This window comes from Nanorana parkeri, unplaced genomic scaffold (genome assembly GCF_000935625.1).
Source record: "Nanorana parkeri isolate BGI_ZX_2015 unplaced genomic scaffold, ASM93562v1 scaffold255, whole genome shotgun sequence".
Taxonomy (NCBI): Eukaryota; Metazoa; Chordata; class Amphibia; order Anura; family Dicroglossidae; genus Nanorana; species Nanorana parkeri.
Window position 1 is genome coordinate 413,961 of NW_017306523.1, and position 22,733 is coordinate 436,693.

General features: G+C 41.4%; 1 protein-coding gene across 9 annotated transcripts in view; it reads right to left on the minus strand.

Moving 5' to 3' along the window:
• The window catches only part of SPIRE1 (spire type actin nucleation factor 1), a 147,000-nt gene that overhangs the window by 24,481 nt on the left and 99,786 nt on the right, over positions 1–22,733 (minus strand). For 5 of the 9 annotated variants that reach the window (XM_018556849.1, XM_018556848.1, XM_018556844.1 and 2 more), the window contains 5 exons: positions 22,340–22,504; positions 22,131–22,217; positions 21,365–21,494; positions 15,001–15,042; positions 8,408–8,574 (listed from right to left, as the gene is read on the minus strand). In XM_018556849.1, the coding sequence (XP_018412351.1) occupies positions 8,408–8,574; positions 15,001–15,042; positions 21,365–21,494; positions 22,131–22,217; positions 22,340–22,504 (591 nt within the window). The remainder of the gene's footprint in view (positions 1–8,407; positions 8,575–15,000; positions 15,043–21,364; positions 21,495–22,130; positions 22,218–22,339; positions 22,505–22,733) is intronic. The other 4 variants (XM_018556851.1, XM_018556850.1, XM_018556847.1 and 1 more) reach the window with 1 other exon arrangement.

The window sequence follows — 22,733 nt, forward strand, 5'->3', positions numbered from 1 at the left end:
TTTTTTTACTACGGGCGGACGGCAAGAGGTTAAAGGAGAACTATGGGGAAAAGCGCTAACCCCATAGTTCTCCTTTAACCTCTTGCCGTCCGACCATAGTTCTCCTTAGGGTAACTGGAGGACACAAACTAGCGTCCTCCCGTCACCCTAAGCTCATTATACCGCAAGCTACAGCTCGCGGTATACCGAGACGCCGCAGCTGAAGCAGATCCCGATAATTATGCCTGGATCCGCCCATCCGTGACAGCTGGCTCTGCCTATCTAGAGGCAGAGCCAGCTGTAACTGCCCCCTCCCCCGTCCGTTTAGCCAGTCAGTGCTGGAGGATCGGAGCGGGGAGGGGGGAATCCAGTCCCACCCGTCACGGCAGAGAGCCATGACAGGATCGAGAAGTGAGAGAACGCCGGTATGTGTTCGCTCACTTCCCGATCTACTGAGCTGACCTGTGACAGTCTCATTGTCACAGGTCGGCTAGAACTATGAGGTGAGTGAAAAGCACTCACTTCATAGTTCTCCTTTAATTGGTTGTGACAAAGTTATACACACTTGAACCACGATCCTGGGTGGCTCTTACACCCCTTCCTCCAACCTGTCTCCCCCCCCTTTAAAACATATTTCAAGTATGTAGGAAAAAATGTGGAAGAGATATAAAACATTACAATCTCTTTGCAATCTACTTTTTCTAGAAACGTTTTAGTGTGAAGCCATTTTAGTGCTGTGAAAAATCTACAATAACTAAAATGCATTTTGCTCTGCTACTATTATTTAGGGGTCGCTCACACCATTGCGGTGACTGGCTTTTTTCAGCAACTGATCAACAGCAGAACACCAGTCACCACTAGGGCACATAGAAAGCAATTCCTTTCTATGTGCCCTGTTCACACCGCAATGGAGGTGTGATGGACGGTGCAGTGTGAAAAAATGCAGACATACTACATGGATGGCACTGCAAGCCACCTGGTGACTTGAATAGAGCGTATACTTTGTAAACTCCAAATTAAGTTAAAAAAGTAAACAGTACGATGCGCTGAAACTAATACGCATCCCCCCCGCGTGTTTTAGCATGCAGGCTAGTGTGACCAAACTTAATCTGTTTGTTCTTCTTTGCATAGTGTCTCTTCGCCCATCTCACACTAATCTCAATGATTGTGCTGTCATGTTTCATAGGTTTAGAAAAGTCAAACCTGAATTCCAGGCAAACAGTTAAATATACATTTGAAATAAATATTATCTGTAAAAACAATAAAATTCTGTTGATTCAGGCTTATGAAACAAGGCATAGAGTATGTCACCAGCACACCGAGGATCTTCGTCCAAGGCACCTTTATTGATGTTTAAACATTATAGTCAAACAAACAACGTTTCGGGACAACAGAGGGTCCCTTTATCAGTCATTTTATATATATATACATATATATATTAAAAATACCATATTATATTATGCCTGATGAAGGGAGCCTGTGTGGTCCCGAAACATTGATGTTTGTTTGACTATAATGTTTAAACATCAATAAAGGTGTTTTAGACGCAGATCCTCTGTGTGCTGGTGACATACTCCATCCCTTGGATTGCAGCGGTGCCACCTGCAGTCATTCCAGCACCCACTCTCGCATGGAGCTTACTGGTAAAGGCCGTGACACACTGCACGCGAAGCCGTGCAGAGCAAAGCAAAGCTCTCCGGCACGGAGCTTCGCGTGCAGTGTGTGAGCTGAGTGCAGTCAGATGATTGACTGCACCTTCAGCCAATCGGCTCGTCTGTAACAACCGGCCAGACGTCGCATCCCGTCGCGCCGGTTTATACGCGCGAGCCGATTGGCTGAAGTTGAAATTGTTCATCTCGGCACGCTCAGCTCTGCGAGCTCTCGCAAGCTGAGGTGCCGAGAAGAAAGTGACATGACACACTGCTCGCAAAGGCAGCGCGCCACCGCTCCGCGTGCAGTGTGTCACGGTCTTAAGAGCGCAGTGGTATGCCCATAGGATTAAGGCCGTGACACACTGCATGCGAAGCCGTGCAGAGCGAAGCAAAGCTATCCGGCACGGAGCTTTGCGTGCAGTGTGTGAGCTGACTGCAGTCAGATGATTGACTGCACCTTCAGCCAATCGGCTCGTCCGTAACAACCAGCCAGCTCTCGCATACCGACCCGCTGGTTTATTCGCGCGAGCCGATTGGCTGAAGTTGGAATTGTTGATCTCGGCACGCTCAGCTCCGCGAGCTCTCGCCAGCTGAGGTGCCCAGGAGAAAATGACATGACACACTGCTCGCAAAGGCAGTGCGCCACCGCTCCGCGCTGCTTTGCCTGCAGTGTGTCACGGCCTTTATGAAGCAGAGACCCCTGTCAGACAACACTGTTAGGTCTTTGATCTTTACTGAACTAGCAGGACACTTTGGTTCAGGACACAACCCCACCCTGCAGGTGGGGCACTGGAGGAGAAGCAACACAGCAATCATCCTCCTGTCAGCACGTTCTAAGTGTTAGTCTGATAGCACTGTGCATTGCACAAGAGCCTGACTGGCTCACAATGCTGGCACTCCCTCTCCCAGTGAACTAGTATACAAATGATCAAAGGAATTTAATATTCGTGCAAATGTCAGACACTTACACTAATTGCATTAAAATACATGTAATCATTTTTAATAAAGACATAGCTGCATTAACTTGTGTTTTTTCATATCTGCCTAAAGTTAAGCCTTATGTAACAAACACGAAAAGCTGACTACTAATGACTCCAGATAAAGATCAGTAATCTACAAGTAGCAGTCAGAAATTGCAATGTCAGAGAATTTTCCATAATATGAGAAGTCTGTAGTTCCAACCGCCTAGTCTAATGAAAGTGAACTTGCAGACATATGTACATAAATACTGGTTACACATCGCAAAGTCTACTATTACTTTTGTTTACATTACTCAATGGGAAAATGTCTAAGTGCTCTCTAAAACAAACAGTAGTGTCATCTTCAAAGCTGAACTCCAAGCAGATAAAAAAACATGTTAATTTATTCCTGTTTTGTGTTCATTTAAAATTATTAATATATTACATAAAACTAGTCCCTAAACCTGGCTTGACATCCTCTTCCTGTAATGGCTTGCACATGAGTAGAAGGAGGATCAACACTATAAAGCGACACTCCAGGAAAAAAATCAGTGTGTAAATTATCATCATATGCGTGTTATATGTGGAGGGCCCTTGCAAAGTATAAAAAAATAAACTTGCTTTGCAGCACCTCATCTCCTGCATATAATGTCAAGTGTTCGGGCTTGACAGGGGAGTGAAAGATGCAACTGGAACAGTAGAGTGGTCTGGTCACATCACCCAACCCTCCTCACTATTGCCCATTTACAAAATGCCTTGTATTTATTCAAATAATACAAGACACCTGTGATTGGAGGAGAGCAGGGGTGTGGAGGTGACACCATCCAAATCACAGAATGCCTTGTAATCTTTGAAAACAATTTTTGAATGGGCCATAGTAAGAAGTGGTGAGTAATGCTCAAGTTGCACCGCTCCCTCTCTTTGGTGCCCGGAAGCTGGGCGTTATGTGGTGCAGTGTGCTGCAAGTTAAGATTGTTTTTTTACTTGGCAGCAGCTGTCTGCAGATAGCAAACCGCTCTTTAATGATAATTTACATACCAATTGTGGTGTGTAAATTATTTTTCCTCGAGTGTGGTTAGAAAGCCAATTGGGTTCTATTGCATAGACTGTGCTGTATTTCTAACCATGTGAACATCAGGAAGGGGAGCACACAGATAGCCTATTCAGCATGCTGCTACTTCTTCATTGTCCAATCCCAGACTGGGGTGTGTCCTGGACCAGGCCATTTTGCTTAGCTACAGTGCAATCTGCAGACCTGGCTTTGCTGCCTGTCAGGGTGATTGGATCAAGAGGCTGGGTAAAAAAAGATTACAGATTCTTGGAAGTGAAAACTGTTAACATTCATGTCGTTTTAATGTGTGTTTTTTTTTGCCAGGAATCCAGCTTTAAGATCTGCTAAGATGTAATGATGAAGAACACAAATGAAGCAGTGTTTAATTAGTTGTATACACTATGAACAAAAAAAAACCACACAGATGACTTTTAAAATAAAGAAAAGAAAACAAAAAAAGAAAGAAAAATAAAAAAGGCATTCTTGTACACATTTAATTACGTAGAGCAATGTCAATGGGCAATGCATCCAATCAGATTTCTTCTCTAACAGAACAATGAAATAATATTTCTTACTGATTGATTTGGATGATATCACTTTGTGCACTGCTGTTTATCTTTGATGACTGTTTCAGTACACCAGAATATTTTTTACTACTCTGTAGCGCTTGCATTAAAGTTAGAAGAGTTCATAGATGATTTTTCATGATTATTTTAACAAGGAAGTCTACTAGTTTTGAACTGTTAAGCGGCTTCTAAGTCAGAGCTACATAATGGACTCCCTCTGTTAATGACTTGTGTCTTTATTAAAATATTCATGACCATCTTGTTTTGAGTTGTATTGTAACTGTAATGTCTCCCTTATATTGTAATACGCTGTGCAACCTGTAGTGCTATATAAATCCTATATTATAATAATAATATTTACAATTACATAGGAACAAAGTCGGAACAGCCTTCAAGGCGATTAAAATGACATGTCCACCAAAATGTATAAAAGTATAGCCAAAGTACATGCAATTATCTGTACTTGTTTTCATATCACAGTTCTAAAAACATACACACGCATCACACTCCTGACCGGAGGAAAAACACTTATTGTAGGGTGGGTGCTGAAATGACTGTGGATGCCTCCGCAATAAGTCCAAAAATAAAAAAAAGGTCAAAAGCACTCCAGCATGTAAAAAAGTCAATGTTTATTGACTTCACAGGGGTTACATCATCAGAGCGACGTTTCGGAACAGCAAAGTCCCTTCCTTTGGAGGAGCAGGATGAAGGGACTTTGCTGTTCCGAAACATTGCTCTGATGATGCGACACCTGTGAAGTCAATAAACATTGACTTTTTTACATGCTGGAGTGCTTGTGACCTTTTTTTCTTTTGTTTTCATATCACCACACTTGTGCCTGGAGATGACCCTCAATCATAGGTCTAGGCTGTATTAAGGGTCTTGGTTTCTTTCCAGGCTGAGAGTAAGCCCCACTACCACCCCTGTCATTCATCTGTTAAATTCCAGAGCCTGTGGGGCCAGTACAGGCAATTCCATTTGGCAGATGAATGACAGGAGGTACAGGTTAGCACCAGGAGATGTGGAGCTTAATCTCAACATAGAGAGCGTTTAAAAGAAAAGTACAGCCAAACATTTTCTTGGCTTTACTTCTCTTTTGGGTCTCAGAAGTTAACTTATTAATGTACCCCTGTGACCCAAAATCAGCATATAGTGGGCTACTGCCCCCTATAATCTCACAACGCAGAACCGCACTGCTGCCAGGAAGGTTCCTGACAATATTGTCGAAATCCACTCCGCTGCCTGATTGACAGCTGGCTTTGCCTCTCTAGAACCAGAGAGAGCTGAGCCCACCCCTAAACCTGTCTGTCCCTCCAATGAGCTAAGGCGGAACAAAGAGGGGATCCCAGTAGGAAGCAGTGACTGACCGTTACCGCTGTCTGCAGGGAGAAGCTGTGAACCCAGCTATTAGCGGTTTGTGATCTCAGCTCTCAGTATACAGAGACGGTGTGTGACAGCTACAGTGTCCCATGCCGGCTCTAAGTATTGGGAAGAGTATATTTTACTCTCCCAAAACATCCAGCATGCAGCTGGAGTCTATGATAAAGGGTTTTTCTTGGGTAGAAAAGAGCTGCTTTAAAGACAAGTTGTACTTAAATTTTATAATATTAGTTTAAATGCACTTTGCTGGAATGGCAGATTCATGTTAGTGTACAAAACATGGATGATGTAATAAAAATCTTAGGTGACACGTGGTAAAGCTAGGTGGCGTTTTACAGACCCTTTCATAAAAAGCACTGCATAACCATGTAATCACCCAGAACGGAGCCTGGATCATTTTTAGGCTTGAATCAAAGGCTGAGCTTAGACATATTTATGTAGTGAAATCTATTAATAGGAAAAGACAGCATAGTAAAATGCAAGCTATGTCTTTCTGTTCACCACAAAAGGTGTAATCCTCCTTACCTTTAAATATCTAGTCACAAAATGGCTGGGAATAGAAATATTAACCACTTGCTGTCCGGAGCAATTTCTTACTATTTGCGCACGCACACATGATAAAATATAAATTTTTGGCTAGAAAACAGTTTAAAACCCCCAAACAATTATATATTTTCTGAAAGCAGAGGCCCTGTAGAATTAAAAAATGCTAGTTGCAATTTTTTATGTTGCACGGTATTAGTGCAAATGTTCATCAAACCAGTATTTTTAGATTAAAATACACTTAATTAAAATTTAGTGCACAGAAACAGAATATAATACCCGATTTTTTGGTAAAGACGGGGTCACGTCTGGTAAATACCAAGCATGTCAAGCCTTAAAATTGCGTTCGCCCGTGATGCCGCAAAAAAATTTAATTACACCGAATTTCCCACAGGGGACTTTTAAAACGCATTTACAGCTCATCAGTTTAGCGGTAACAGTGATTAATGGCTCTGAGATTATTGCTCTCACTCCAACGTTCACGACCATATGCGACATGTGTAGCGCAATTTTCATTTTTGCGTGTAGGCGCTCTGACGCATTTTTGCGTATGTATGTGCGTGCACGTGGGAGGCAGGAGACTTTACATTTTTTCTTTTTCTTGTATGTTACTTTAATTTTATTTATTTTTTAAACCCTTTTTTTTTTACACTAAGCTTATTGCGATCACCTGGGGGGCTAACAAGCCCCCTATGTTATAGCAGATAGGGTGTGATAGGTACTCTTTATGGAGACATCAGGGGTTTTTCAGACCCCTAATGTCTCACCTAGGGACCCCAAAGAAGCTGAGGAAGCAGAGATCTGCCCCCACATTCACTTCTGGGTCCAGTGATCGGAGGAGAGATCAGCAGCCATGTTCTTGTTTTAACCACTTCTGCGGGTCGCTGTATTTAGACGTATTGTGGCCCGGAGGTGGTTAAAGCGCTAGTCAAGCTGGAAAAAAAACAAGTGCATTATAGCTCTGGAATAAATTTATATTCCCCAATATGTTATCCATTTAAAGAAGAACTGAGTTTTACCGACCAGACCATCTCTCCCCCTCTGATGCAACAGTATAAGGATCCTGGTGTCATCACGTTCTATTAACCGCGTGTATATATGCGAGGACGCTGAGGAGCAGTCTATCTGTGCAGCGGAGGAGGAGACACGCTTCAGTGATTACAGAAGCAGTGAGCTGGCTCGGGTGGTCTAGTGGGTAACTTTTGAAGAATTTTTGACAAAAGCTGTATTTTTTAGGGTACTGCTTAGGCTCAGTTATCATTTCTAGATGTTCCCTATAACATAGCAAATCTTTACTTTTTGAGTTTAGGTCCACGTTAAGATACTATAATGGAGCAGGTTTATATGTGCTTCCTATTTAGCCTTACTTACTTTTTTCTGAGATTTACATTCCAGCTTATACTGTATATAAATGTTCAGAATAGATATTACTGCTGTGTTAGATGCCCTAATTCACACACCACACTGGAAAAACATGTTTGAGGTTGGACACCTGACATACAGTAAACGGTTACATTTCAGGTGACCTCTGAACTATCTTAATGACATACCGTCAATAGAATACATAATTTTTTTGTATTATTGGTCTTTTCATTTTTTTCAAATGTTATCATTTATTATTAACAAAAACATTTTACTGACTAATGTAAATGGGAACTTGTCTTCATCTAGTGAAGTGCATTGCTAATGCTAACCTAAAGAGGGCTGCAGTATAGTTACATAGTTAGTCAGGTTGAAAAAAGACTCAAGTCCACCGAGTTGAACCTATAGAGATGAGAAGAAAAAAAACAGAACACTATGCCCACAGTTACCCACTGTTGATCCAGAGAAAGGCAACCCCCCGCCCCCCCATAAAGCATGATTCAATCTGCTCCAACGGGGGAGAAAAATTCCTTCCTGATCCCATAAGGCTATCGGATATTCCCTGGATCAGCAATCTCTGGTGCTTAATATACCTATAAGAACTCAATATCCAGTACTATTCTGTGCATTTAGGAATACATCCAGATATTTTTTTTTAAAACAGAAAACAGATAACTGAGCTAGCTAGAACTAGCTCCTGGGAGAGTCTATTCCATATTTTCACAGCTCTAACTGTGAAGAATTATTTCCGTATGCAAAGGTTAAACCTCTTTTCCTCCAGACGCAAAGAGTGCCCCCTTGTCCTTTGCAGTGACCTTAAAGTATGTGCTTACACAGATGTAAATGAAGGTTGTTTTTTCCCAGGTTATCTTAATGTCAATAATGTGGCTTGCCACCAATTAGAGATAGGCTTACCTCTGACTCTGAACTGTCCAACTCAGCCAAGGTTGGAGCTTTTAGAAGTCTCTTGCGTTGAACAGTCACTTGCAAGGAACGTCCATTTTTTCTGGAAGACTCAGTTACACCACCATTTAACACTGTGCTCTCTGGTTGCTTTCTTGTGACTTCAGGAGTAGAAACATCTGATGCATGAAACAAGAAAATGTTTTACATTTACATAATGGAACAGAATCAAGCTATGAAACACACAAGATGGAAAAAGCTTTTGTATCCTAGTTATACAAGTTATGTTAAATGACATTGTTACTGGGAAAATTGTCTCGACTTGTCTTGTTCAGTATAGATTTACAAGATACAAATGGAAATTGCTTAAAATATTGTTCCCACTTCTTAAAGAAGCAGATTGTGAAGTAAATCATATAATGATATGGGTAAATAAAGCAGAATCAATTCTAAATCTGTATAGTTTCTCATCACATACGAGCTATGGTAACTTAACTATCAGCATCACAAAACATTAGTATAATGGTAGGAGAAACTATAGGCTAGCTTATTGTTTAGTGGCCAGGTCCATGGTATATATCTAGGCATATAAACTTACTAGATTAGTATGTTTCAAAAAGTGGGGCTAGTACCATTGATGGTAATCATTCTCAGTGTGAACAACACATTGCAAAGCCAGGGTTTATACACTGCCTGGCCAAAAAAAAAAAGTCACACTATATTTAATTGGACCGCTGTAGCTTTCAGAAGGGCACACATTCTCCGTGGCATCATTTCCATAAGTTTTTGCAATGTCACAACATTTATTTCTGTCCAGGGTTGCATTCATTTTTCACCAAGATCTTCTCCAGCACATCCCAAAGATTTACAATAGGGTTAAGGTCTGGACTCTGTGGTGGCCAATCCATGTGATGCCTTATGCTCCCTGAACCACTCTTTCACAACTTGAGCCCAATGAATCCTGGCATTGTCTTCTTGGAATCTGCCCATGCCACCAGGGAAGAAAAAATTAAATGATGGAAAAACCTGGTCATTCAGTAAATTTAGGTAGGCAGCTGACCTCATTTTTTGGGGACATAACATTGTTGAACCTAGACCCAACGAACTTAAGGCTCTGACCTATTTGCTTAGCTAAATCCAGATGGTGACTTTTTTTTTTTGGCCAAGCAGTGCATGTGTGCATGACCTTCCTATAAGAGAATATGCTGTCAGTAGCAGGTACAACAATAGGTTGAAAAGGTGACCACAGACATCAGATGATGAGCAGATGTGATAATTTTGTCCAAAAAGATTCTGTACATATGCATGTTCACATTATCCAAGAGTAAGGGGGTGGGGGTGGGGGGTGAATGCCAAGAGAACGAAGGAGGGGGGAGGAAGGAGCAGACAACTTTGGTGCTACTTGTCTTGGAAAACCAATAGTGACAGGACAAAGTTTTCAAGGTTTTTCTAACCTGTTTAAACCACTATTTTTCCCCAACACGTGTCAGCCAGGTATATCTGTTGTGGTCCACAAACAGGAAATCATTGCCCGATCTGAAATCGAGCAGTAAGGAAAGAATGCATGGTGGTGGCTATGGCAGTAAAGTGGTTGTATGTCGGTGGTACAAGTGATCAACAGTAGTCAGGCTGAGCAAAGGGTTTGATGACTGTACACATCACTGGTTTAGATCAACAAAGCCTATAGTGGCCTTGCAGCATCTTTTATACATGCAAATGTAATTTGTAAGCTCTGTAATTTGTAAATCTGAGGACCGAAATTTTGCTGAGCAGGTGCTTCCAATATAAAGTTACACCACCTTATTAACATCCCATGTTTCTAATAAAACCCAGAATATGTAAAAATATAAAAAATACTAAATGCTTGCATCAAATATGATTTTAGAGGGAAATGTAACATTTTTATACTGTTGCTCCAAATCAGTGGTCTCACAGTACTGGCTGGCGGTACTATGTAGCCCGCAGCCAGCTCACAAATCTGGTACGCGGTCATGGACCGCGTACCAGACTTGCGGGAGCAGCTACAGGTCTACATCTCTGTCAGATGCAGACCGCATAGCTGCTTCTGTGGCCGCACTCGGATCCTTTCAGCCAGCGCCTTCTCTGAACGTTGGCCGAAAGGATTGATTAATAAGGTCTGCTGCAGACATTACCAGTCCACCACTAAATCACCAGGGATCGATGATCGTGGCTCACAGCCTCCTCCCTGCAACAAGGTAAGCAGGAGAGGGGGCTGTGTATTTTATTTTACATGTGGGTATGCGGGGGACTAGGAATTATATTATTTTATATGGGGGAGGGACTGGGAATTACACAATTTTATATGTGGGGGGGACTGGGAATTATATTATGTGTGTGTAGGGACACATGTTCTGTCGAGAACGCCGACGTAGTCGAATTTGCTGACCTCAACATCTACGCTTGTTGCGCACAGACCAGTATTACCGAGGAAACAGGCATTTATTGACAAAGTATTTAGTTTAAATCGTTAATTGTGACCGTTAATAATATGCCATCCATCATTTACTGCCATGGATGGCATATTATTAACAATTACAAACTAATACTTTGTAAATAAATGCCGGTTTCCTCGTTAATCCCGTCTGTGCGCAAACGCACTGTGAGCCCTTCTAGTTCTTATCTTGGACTACTGAATGATTACTCTTTATGTTGCAGAGATCTGAGAGTGGGAATTGTTGAGTTGTTTAGCAACAGACAACTGGGCAGGGCTGACATCACTTAGTACAAAAAAATGCCTTGTGTCAACTCACACCAGGACATGGGAGTGGGGTGCATTGCTGGCAGATCAACAGGTATTTTTGTACTTACAGGGTCTTTAAAGGGATAAAACACAGTGAAATGTGCATGCATCTGAGAGATGTAGTGCATATTTTTTTGGGGCAATAACATATTATTTAAGCTCTACTTATAATATAGAGGTAGATATATTCTTATAGATTTCAGGCAAAATTCAGTCTAGCGTAGGCACCAACAGCAAATTTATGAAGTCCAGGAACACACACGTTAATTGATAACAAATGAAGTTTTAAAAAAGAAGGAGCCAGTAGTACATTTTTGCATACATGTTTTGGCTACCTGGCTCCAGGGATTTTTCCAGCCCTTTCATAATGATAAAAGAGCTTGTAGACTACTGCTTTAAAAGAAAACTATCATCAAGATATATTTATTGGCAGCTGTATTTTTTCTCCACAGACACCACATTAAATTAGTTTTCTGTACAAGACTGTGAAATGAAATGTGAAATTAAAAAACATGAATGATTAATGGTAAAAAAATATTTCTCTCATGGTCAGGAATGATTAGAGATAGTAAGTAAAAGCTCATTAAGAAACAAAATATAATTCAGAATGAAAATACTATATGAAGAAGAGATTGGAGCAGTTATGTTCGGCGCTTTGCATGTCACACAGCCAATGGCTCAGAAGCCATAGGTGGCTCTCAGTTCCCTTTGATGATATTCGCGGTACCTTCCTAGCAGATGCTCAGTATCATTTACAGTTTAGATTAAGGCAATAAAAGGTTACCTATATAATTTTATATCTATTCAAATATTATTAGTAAAACCGAGCTCGGGGTCAATATAAAACATTTTCCCTTAAGAAAACCTCCTCAACTGGACTGATGTGTGAAAAATGCACATTATTCTACCTATAGAGTGATACTACTATAAAGCTTCCATGAACCTTTTTTTCCCCATTTTCGCTGATGCTAGTCCAAAATACCTCACTAATTTTGGTCAATCCTTGGGTTTGATTAACAAATGGGATTTGGATGTGGACTCCATATGGAATTCAAACATATCACTCCTATGAGGATGGGAAAAGGCTGAGATGCTAGTTATTTTTTATTCTAATAGGGATTAATTCAAAAAGGATGCCTTATTATCATGGTCCATATTTTCTTTACATGGAGGATATCAGATCAAGATACTTTAGGGAAGAGGACATTGGAAAATCAGGCCATATTTTCATGTGGTCGTCCATCAGGATGCATTTTTATTTGTCTTCAGTTCTGCTTTAAAGCTGATGTCAGACGAGCATGTTCAATGCTGTGCCCAACAAGTAAACACAATCTAACATTCCAAGTTTTCTGAGTGCAAGTTTTGAGGCTCTATACAACAGATACATGAACACTTTTCATGCCTTTTCATCTTTTTAATACAGCCACCATTTATTTGATCTGAACAAGGTTCATAACATCAAACGTTTGCAATCTCTGCCAAACTAAGTCACTGTGGGCTTGCATTAAAGTGATATTCAAGCTTTTAATTTTTTTTTATATTTATCACTTGGAGGCCTTTATTGCAGACCTCTGTTTTTTTGTTTTTTTAATTACTCAATTCCTCGTTTTCTAGTGGGTTCCTGCATCCTCTCTACCTACCCCCTGCACGGGTGCCGCCAGCAGTTAAGCGACTGCTGTGGAGGCACTCATGCGTGTGCAGACCCAGCCGTGCCCGCAGTAGCTGTGTGCGTCCACAGACAAACCCAGCCCTATAGCAGGCCAAGCCCCTCCTCCCCACCCAACAGTTTGACTGTCGGCAGAGGAAGGCTTTGGCTCCTCTGCCCTCAGTATCCTCTCCCGCAACCAGGAAGTGTGGGCCAGAGGATCGCTTTAGTGACCGGCGTTGACAGGTAAGTGTTTGTGTGTGTGTGTGTGTGTGTGTGTGTGTGTGTATGGAGTCAAAAAGACTCATACAGAGAATGCAATAAGATTTTAAAAAAACCACAGCCTTTAATACTACTTTTATTAATGATGTGATCTGTTCATCTAAGACCAAGCGTTATCGGCACTCTAGAATTTTTTGCTGACAGCACTGGTGAACTGCAGTCATGCAAAGGTTGCACTATACCAGGGGAAAGTGTGTTTATGCAGGTAAAGGATATTTTATTCACAGTATATTGCCAGTGTTCCAGAAGAACCATTTCCAATTGCTAGAACTAAAGGCTGGGTTTTATTTGTATGTTTTTATTGACAGCTTTCTTGTTAAAATCCCATTTTATTATATACTGGTATTCTCAAGCAAAACATGCTTCTTTAAAAGAAAGATCAAAAAGGATATAGGAAAGTCTATATAAGAGATGGTGACAAAGAAACCTTAATATTATTAAGCGTTTGCACGGTGCAAATGAAATACTGAGATCATTTGGTGTTCCAACATATAGTGACCCGCCCTGTTCCAAAAAAATGCCAACCATCTGGAAGTATCCAACAAAGGAACAGTGATGCTTTTGTTAAAACTAAGTTTAAGATTTGACCATACAAAAATCGCATGTCACATGTTCTTAACTATAAACCTTGGCCACAAAGACCTCTATTAACCCATCTCTGAGAAACGTTTTCTAAGAACTTAAGTGGCATGCAGAAAAACAGCTAGATATTGCAATATGGACATCTAGTTCTAGATTTAGAATGTAATGTATGCCTTTGCCTGCTTGTTAGGTACCATTCACACTGGAGCGGGAAACGCAAACCCTATATGTGAATGGAGCCTTAGATAATGACTCCAGGTGGATACCTGACAGAATGAAAAACATTTATTTTTTTACATTTTGTTCTATACTTTCTGAGATCCACTGGTTACTTAGTAATGCCTTAGTGAATCCTAATAATGAAAAGACAGAGGCAAGTATTATTTTTAGGCGTTTGTACCCAATAGCCCCCAATTGCTTTGGGTGAAGTAGTCCTTTATCCATATACTCACAGTCACCACCCATCATAGACTCGGAGAATACTGAAATGTTAAGAAAGGGCACTTTCAGTGGAAATTTTGGTTTGTTTTTTTAAGGTAAAGGGGTCTCTGTCTGATGTGCTGTGAGATGTTACAGGACTGGAGAGGGTCTCCTAGATTAGCGTTTGGACCACACTACACAGAGGGGCCATGATGAGGCAGTGTGGCTTCCATGTATTTTGCACAAGTTGTGCAACTAAAACCTCTGTTTTTAACCCTAATAGTTAGACAGTGTCATTTTTTTTGCAGGATAGCTGGTACGTGTGCTGGGAAATGTTTGCATTTGTACTGTGTAAAGCTCTTCCATATGCACTTTACTTTAAAGCTAGTTATGAATTGAGGAGTCTGCCATTTGTTTCACTTGTTGGACTTGGTGTGGGGCAACACTAGAGGCTTCATCTGCCATTGTGACGTGGTGGGCTTCTGGTGTATCCCTGTGCCATTAAGGAGGAATGGGCTTCCTGTTGGTGAACCTGCACCCAATTCATCCTTTGCTATACATGCTCCAAGATGGAGGCTTTTGTAGATTAGTTAGGACCACACTACACACAGGGGCCTTGACGAGGCAGTGTGGCTTCCACAGTTCTTCCGCTGCTCTCCCTTGGACAATAAAATCTGGCAGCATTTACATGCTCGAATTAAAACAGGGCATTTAGAGACCCACAAAAGGTATATTCTCTTACTGCAAGGTCCTCTTTCACATCAAAAGAAAAATCCAGAGCAAAGACTTCTGTTAACTGAAGCCGTTCGTTTCTAACTTATTTCTGACCATGGTAGAAAGGAAAGACTACTCCCACAAATGAACACAGAGAATGCACCACAACATCCACAACAATACGCCAGGTGCACATTTTACCTGACAAGTCAAAACTGTGAGACATGCTAAGGGGCCGCATTACTGGAAAAACAAAAATAGTCTGTTAGGACACGTATATAAAATAATAAACAAGACCAAAACATTTCAGATTACGTGGTGCTATGTAGCAGTATCTGAAATGTGGATGCGGTTAAACTGAAAGCACATAAAATTAGCCTTTATTTATACATACATTTTAGAGAATAAAATGTTAATTCATAGCTTAACCACATACTTTATATAAGACTTTATATAAGGTAATACTAAAAAGACATTTGGTGCAAAAAGTGTATTTACATATTTTGTGGATATACAGCAATGTATTTCAATTAAAGTTTTTTTGGGACAGGAATTTAGCATTAAACTACTGCATAATTATTATTAATGTCTTATGTTTAAATATTTTTACCAGGTACTAGTCCTCCCAAACTGGTATGTATATATTGCAGGCTCCAGAATTGCTAAGTTGTCTGGTTTTTGGCTTCACCAACATTATCACCACAAAAAATTCACCAACTATAGGTAGTCACCGTCATGACATAGCTGGTTATTTTAGTTGATCTTTCTTCTATCGTCAGACCTCTGCTACATCTATATAGTAAAATAAATAATTCCAAAGGAAACCCTACTTATTAATGGCTGCTACAGATGGGCAAAAAAAATGGGGCAGACCTAATTATAAGATACACTATATTGACAAAAGTATTGGGACGCATGCATCTACACGCACATGAACTTTAATGGCATCCCAGTCTTAGTCCATAGGGTTCAATATTGAGTTGGTCCACCCTTTGCCGCTATAACAGCTTCAACTCTTCTGGGAAGGCGTCCACATGGTTTAGGAGTGTGCCTACGGGAATGTTTGACCATTCTTCCAGAAGCGTATTTGTGAGGTCAGGTACTGATGTTAGACGAGAAGACCTGGCTCGCAGTCTCTGCTCTAATTCATTCCAAAGGTGTTCTATCGGGTTGAGGTCCGGACTCTGTGGTGGCTGATGCCTTAAGAGTTCCCTTCACTGGAACTAAGGGGCCAAGCCCAACCCCTGAAAAGCAACCCCACACCATAATCCCCCCTCCACCAAACTTTACACTTGGCACAATGCAGTCAGACAAGTACCGTTCTCCTGGCAACCACCAAACCCAGACACGTCCATCGGATTGCCAGACAGAGAAGCGTGATTCGGCACTCCAGAGAACACGTCTCCACTTCTCTAGAGTCCAGTGGCGGTGTGCTTTACACCACTGCATCTGCCGCATTGCACTTGGTGAGGTAAGGCTTGGATGCATCTCCTCGGCCATGGAAACCCATTCCATGAAGCTCTCTATGCACTGTTGTTGTGTCAATCTGAAGCCCACACGAAGTTTAGAGGTCTGTAGCTATTGACTCTGTATACCACTTCATGGCTGAGTTGCTGTTGTTCCCGGTTGCTTCCACTTTGTTATAATACCACTAACAGTTGACCGTGGACTATTTAGTAGCAAGGAAATTTCACGGAACACAAGAATCCAATGATTTGGAGGGGTGTCCCAATACTTTGGCAATATAGTGTATATGGAGATAAACAGGTTGAGGTATATCTAAAGGGGGGTGTTTTGGTGTATAGATTTGGGACAGGTCTCAGGTCTGGACAGGTCTGGATCAGTTTCATTTATTCACAGGTTTAAAAACCCCACAGCAGCAATAATAGGTTACTAAGTATTACAGATGCCATTTATAACGAAGAACTGAGGTTGAAATGCGTCAGTGGTGCTGTGCATTTTTTAGCCTCCATGCATAAACAAATCATGGCTGTACTTATTCAAAGGACATGGATGTTGGACTTGAAATACCTTAGATCAATACAGATTAGATAGATTAGCTGAGTTTGTTGATTACAGAGCTATAGGTCTGACTCAGTAGGAGAGTGTCTGTCCTCTGCAGAGAGACCACTGCTTCAAGACAGAGACCAGGGGTCATACTCTGCAGGTTCTGGCAGGGGACAGGGTTTTCTGTTTAGACTGTAGCTGCGTATGTAGAAAACAAACTGTAACACATTTAACACTTTGGGATGTATTTATAAAAAATGTGCATAGCTATTCGTCCAAGGAAACCGCATTTGTTCTGTGAGAATTAACCAGCTGTTGTGACAATGGGGCACAATTTAATGTTCTTAGTGTTATTTTCTCTTCTGGCTGAATCTTCTTCAAATTTTATAGGCAGTAGTCATTTTAAAAAAAAGCATATTATAGCCACTAGAAGGAGCTGATGATCCTAGGAAATATTGCATCTTAGTAACAAGAGATACAATGTAACAATTCAAGAGAATGCTGGAGGGAATTAGCAGATACATATAACCATTGCTACTACGGAGATCACAGTGAGACTGAAGAGCATAAAGCAATGGTGTGCAGTTACCTGTAGAAGCCATTATATCATATTTTAGATATTTAAATGCAGTCATAACAATGAAAACATATTTCTCATTGGTTGCTTTTTGTCTTTGTCTTAAATAAACCCCAATTATACACCTATTAAGGAAACATTTTATACGCTCACATACTAATGAACTGGATAACCATGCATGATACCAGCACCATTGAAATCTGAAGATTGTGAGAAAGTGAAATCCCTTTGAATTAAACATGAATAAAGAAATTTAAAAACAGCAAGATTTTTGTACTCACCATAAAATACTTTTGAGTCCATTGAGGGACACAGCTTTCATAATAATAGGCAACCTAGGGTTATACTGCTGCCTAAAGGAGAAATGGACACTAAACACAGAGGCCACAGAGATTCGGCAAAGAGCCAAACAGGGTCAGCATCCCATACTTTCCAAGGCAAGTCCTGAGATATGAGAATGACTAAAAACCTCTCAAACTTGTTACTTTGAATAAGGTCATTTTAGTGGAGGAGATATATAGATCAGGCAATACTGAACCCACGGCATCTGCTGTGTCCACCATCAATTCTTGTGTCCTGAAAACAGGCCTGTCCAATAACTTGTTGAATCAAGGCACTAGTTATTCCACATCAAGTTCCCCCAAACGCAGACATACAGTATGTCTCAGACATTTCCGGATGATAAGATCATTCTCTGCAATCTAGACATTATCTGTTAAGAAAGTCTGCCTTCTAGCTCTCTACCCCGGGGAATGTTGACAGTGGAGGAAATTGGAACATGAAACTCTGCCCAGGACAGGATTGACTCTACCTTTTTTACTGCTGCAACACTTGTGGTGCCCCGGCCGATGATAGTTGTGAGCAGTAGCTGTGCCATTGTCTGATAGAACCTGGATCGGTTGACCAGTCAGAAGGGGGAAGGGCAGTGAAGTAATGACAGACAGAATTGCTTGTAACGCTAGCATGTTAATTTAAATCTTTGAATCTTACTTAAACCAACAAACCTGAACAGATACAGATGGTCCTGAACTCCGCCCTAACCCGGAAGACTGAAATTCTTCGTAATAAACTTCCAGATTATGTTAGCACAAAAATATCTGTGACGGACTGAAGCGTCACTGGTGCTGTTGGAGGAGCCTGGGGGCTAGCCTCCTTCCTACTGACTATGGACCCAGAACTATGGAGACCACCCTCGGACCTCTTGGGGTTACAATTAACCGTTCTACCATGTTTATGTGTGAGGGGATGTACTGTACATGTTCCCTGGCATTACATTTGGATGACCCCGTGTGTATTATAGGTACAGGCTGTGACTCCAGGAGCACCGAAGAGGGTTAATTCTGGACATTGAACTGTTACAGTTTATTGGTCCCTTTGTTGTATTGTGTTGATGATGGGATTAGGATAGCTGATTCTAGGAGTAGCTGACTCCGGGTGTAGATGAGTAGATCACCGAATGATACACTCAGGAGATAATCCCATCATATGTGTCTCCTCTCTCCCTATTCATTCATTAAGGCATCGGGGAGGGGGGAGTGGATGTTTGCATGCTGTTCATGTTTGATTGCGTTATGTGTTTAGACTTCTTGGACTGTATATATACTGAGCCGGTCTTCAATAAAGCAGATCCCTGTTGGAACTTACATACAGCCTGCCTGGTGTTTGTTCTGAGCTATCACAACTGGATTCGAACGGCACATAGCTGTAGTTCGAATCCCGGATTATCGGACGATCGAAGAATCAGACGTTGCGGTCTGGCATCTGATCCAATAGCAGCAGAGGAGTGCCGGGAGAGTGGAACCGAGCGAGCAGGGGCTTGTTACAATATCCTTCCAACAACACTGAGTACAGATGCCACCATGTCTCACACCATAGAAATGATCAGTTGCAAAGTTCAAGCATGAAACTGAGCAAAAGGGACTGCTTTGAAGGTGGATACCATAAATCCCAGCACTTGCATGCAGGTCTGCAGCAAACATTTACATATAAATGGACTTCTGAGTCTCCAGCTTTGTCAATTTCTCCCAGCTCAGGAAGATCTTGGCCTGAAAGCAGGCCAACATTTCCAAGATCCAGTCTGAACTTACCAGTAGCTGTTGTAAAATATACAAATTCAAAAATACTGTAAATTCAAAAAACATAGCAGAAAGGAAGAAAACATCCATTCTCCTAAGTACACTAAGGGTAAATGGGCAGGTTCGAGGTGATAGGGGTTATAGCATCAAAGGGGATGGCCTTCAGTTTTCTATGAGTCTAGTGCAGTGGTTCTCAACTCGTGGGTCGCGACCCAAAAGTGGGTCGCGACACCCTCTGCAGTGGGTCGCGGCGTCATGTCTGCATAGACCGGCCCATCTGCATTAGAGAACTAGAGGGGGAATTTGTGGTTCAGCCTGTGGGACCTCATAATGTCAAACTGTCCCCTCTCTCCCGGCCTCCCCCGGGCTCTCCGATAAAGTGGTATGGCCCGGGGAGAGAGGGGACTATTTCCTCACTTTCGGGCCGGCGCATTAATATCGGGCCGCGGCGCCCGACAATTAAGTTATAGTTCCGGTCTGCACGGGAGAGTACAGCAGATATCAATCCGCCGCTGTATCTACTGTACTCTCCAGTCCAGATAGTTCAGTCGGCTGGAATCAGAGAAAGGTAGGCAGGCAGGGAGATGTGCACTGTGGCAGGACAGGGGACACTGATGGATATTATGCATTCCAAGCCCACATAATATCCATCATGTATATCCATCACTGTCCCCTGTCATAATGTATGTTAATTAAATACACAATTAATGTTATTACACAGACTGGGCTCAGAATACATAATGTCCATCAGTGTCCCCTGTCATATTGTCCTCTGTCAGTGCAGAAGCTGGGGAGGGTATGGGGGGGGGGCATTAGCAGGGGGCTCCGCTGCAATTTTTTTACCTGCAGCAGAGCCTATGCTAATGCACCCCTCCCCCAGCTTCTGCACTGACAGGGAACTTTATGACAGGGGACACCGATGGTCATTATGTATTCCAAGCCCACATAATATCCAATAGTGTCCCCTGTCGTAATGTCTCCTGTCAATGCAGAAGCTTCGGGGGGCATTAGCAGGGGCTTAGTAGAGAACCTGCCGTGGTGCCCCTGCTAATGCCCCCCCTTCCCCATACAGACACCCTCACCACCCCCTCCAGGTTCTGCACTGACAGGGGACATTAGGACAGGGTACATTGATGGACATTATGTATTCCAAGCCCACATAATGTCCATCAGTATCAGTGGCGTAACCAGAGTTATGGGCGCCCGGGGCAGACTTTCCCCCCCACCCCCCATTATATAAACATCCATTGGAACTGTACCCCGCAACCGCCACCCCCACACGTTTTTATTTACATTTTTTTAAATATTTAATTTTTATTCTTTATAAACTTTTTAATTTTTTTTAATTCATTTACTTTCAGCAAAATATATATTGCTGAATACTGCACAAGTTGTTTTGTGTAATAAATGAAAATGTTTCAGAAATGAAATCATTTTTGGGTCACGCCTTAATGACCAAGGAAACATGTGGGTCCCGAGGTTACACAGGTTGAGAACCACTGGTCTAGTGTTTACTTCTCCTGTAGGCGGCAGTATAACCATATGTTGCTTATTATCATCACAGCTGAGTCCCTAAATGGATGATAGAGAAACAGGGATTTAATTCACTATCATATATCGGAGCTGCTCTTGCCTTTATAAAGCTTACCTTTCTGTAGTTCATCTATAAAATGTACAAAGAATTGTGCCTTGGTAAATGTACCTTTTTCCCTAAGTAACCAATTAAATAATTTTCTTCTGTTGACACAGTAAATAATTAAAAAAAACTACACCTAGAATCTTATAACCAGCTGCATATATATAATTGTGTTGTGCGCTAGTTTTCTAAGCTCACTCTCTACAATATGCTTTTAACAGCAAGTTGCACCAATTGCTAGGTCTGCCAATCTGCCTACAGTGTCCTTACCAAGCCTGCTACGCCTAATTTCATCGGGAGAAACAGGACGCAGTTTTCGCTCAGATTTAATCTCCTCCAGTATCCGTTCATGCAGACTTCGAGGACGAGGTGGTGTGGGTTTTAATTTCCGCGCAGACGCCTGGAAAGAAATACTGCCATTAGGGACATGAAAATGAAAGTTTAATCTAAACCCAAGTAATTAAAGCACATATTATGTTGGTTACCTTTCACTGCAGATGAAGTGCTGACTAATAAGTAATTTGAAACTCTCTTACAATTGGAAATCTTCTGTGCAAAAGGCACTGATCTGCAGCCAACATTCATGTAGTGTTGAAAGTTAGCAATGCCTACGTTAAAAAAACTAGCTATTATTCAGGTGAACAGCTGCTGCGAAGTAAGCTGTCCTCCCTTTATTTATCTCCCTGTAGTCACTCATTTTTAATTTGGACTGGAGTATGCCTTTAACATTTACTTGTTATACATTTTAAAGATTTCCATCAGAAAGTAAAGATAATTATATTATAAGTACACAAAAGACAAACTGTAGCACATTTTAACATTGCAAAAGTTATTTTCAAAGCACATTTGACCTCATTACCATTACCGGGAACTTAGCAGCAGCTGTTCACATGAATAATCTGCTTTTATAGTAAGAGCTTTGGAACAAATATCATTGCCGAGTCCTGCTACCATGGAATTTGCAAGTACTTAATTTATCAAGGCAGATGAACTAAAAGCAAAGGATACATGATTACTACAGAGCAGGACTACATACGGGATTTAACGGAGGTCTGGAGCGTATAAAATCCAGGATTATTTCATGGGCACTCTTCTTTAATCGAGGAGCGATGCCACCCTGAACCTACAAAGAAACAGAAATAGAGTCTCACAATAGTTTATGACCAGTAAATTCATTACCAACATTTTAATATTTCAATAGATACATGTAAACTACCAGTACTGATGCAATAACCAATGACTCACAGTGACCTTTCTTAAGGTGTAACGTTTGGAACGAATGTCGTCCATCAGCATCTCATAAGGGGTCAGCTGGTACTCGATGGGTAACATGTTGTACTGGCGTTCTTGCACTTTCTTCAGCTTGACACCATCGCGAAGATCACGCATAACCTGAACCCAGAACCTGGCCTGAAAAGACATTACCATTATTTGGGATAAGAACCCAGTAGCAGATTATTAAAGCATTTTAGGATCAAGCCTAAATTTAGCAAACACATAGTAGGGCTCATTTAAGAACACAAAGAACACTGTACAAAGATTCATAGCAACCAATATGTCATTTTATTCTGTGAAGAAAATATGTTAGTTTGCGATCAGTTAAGGGCATATAAATTATTACATTTGCACCACTTCATCT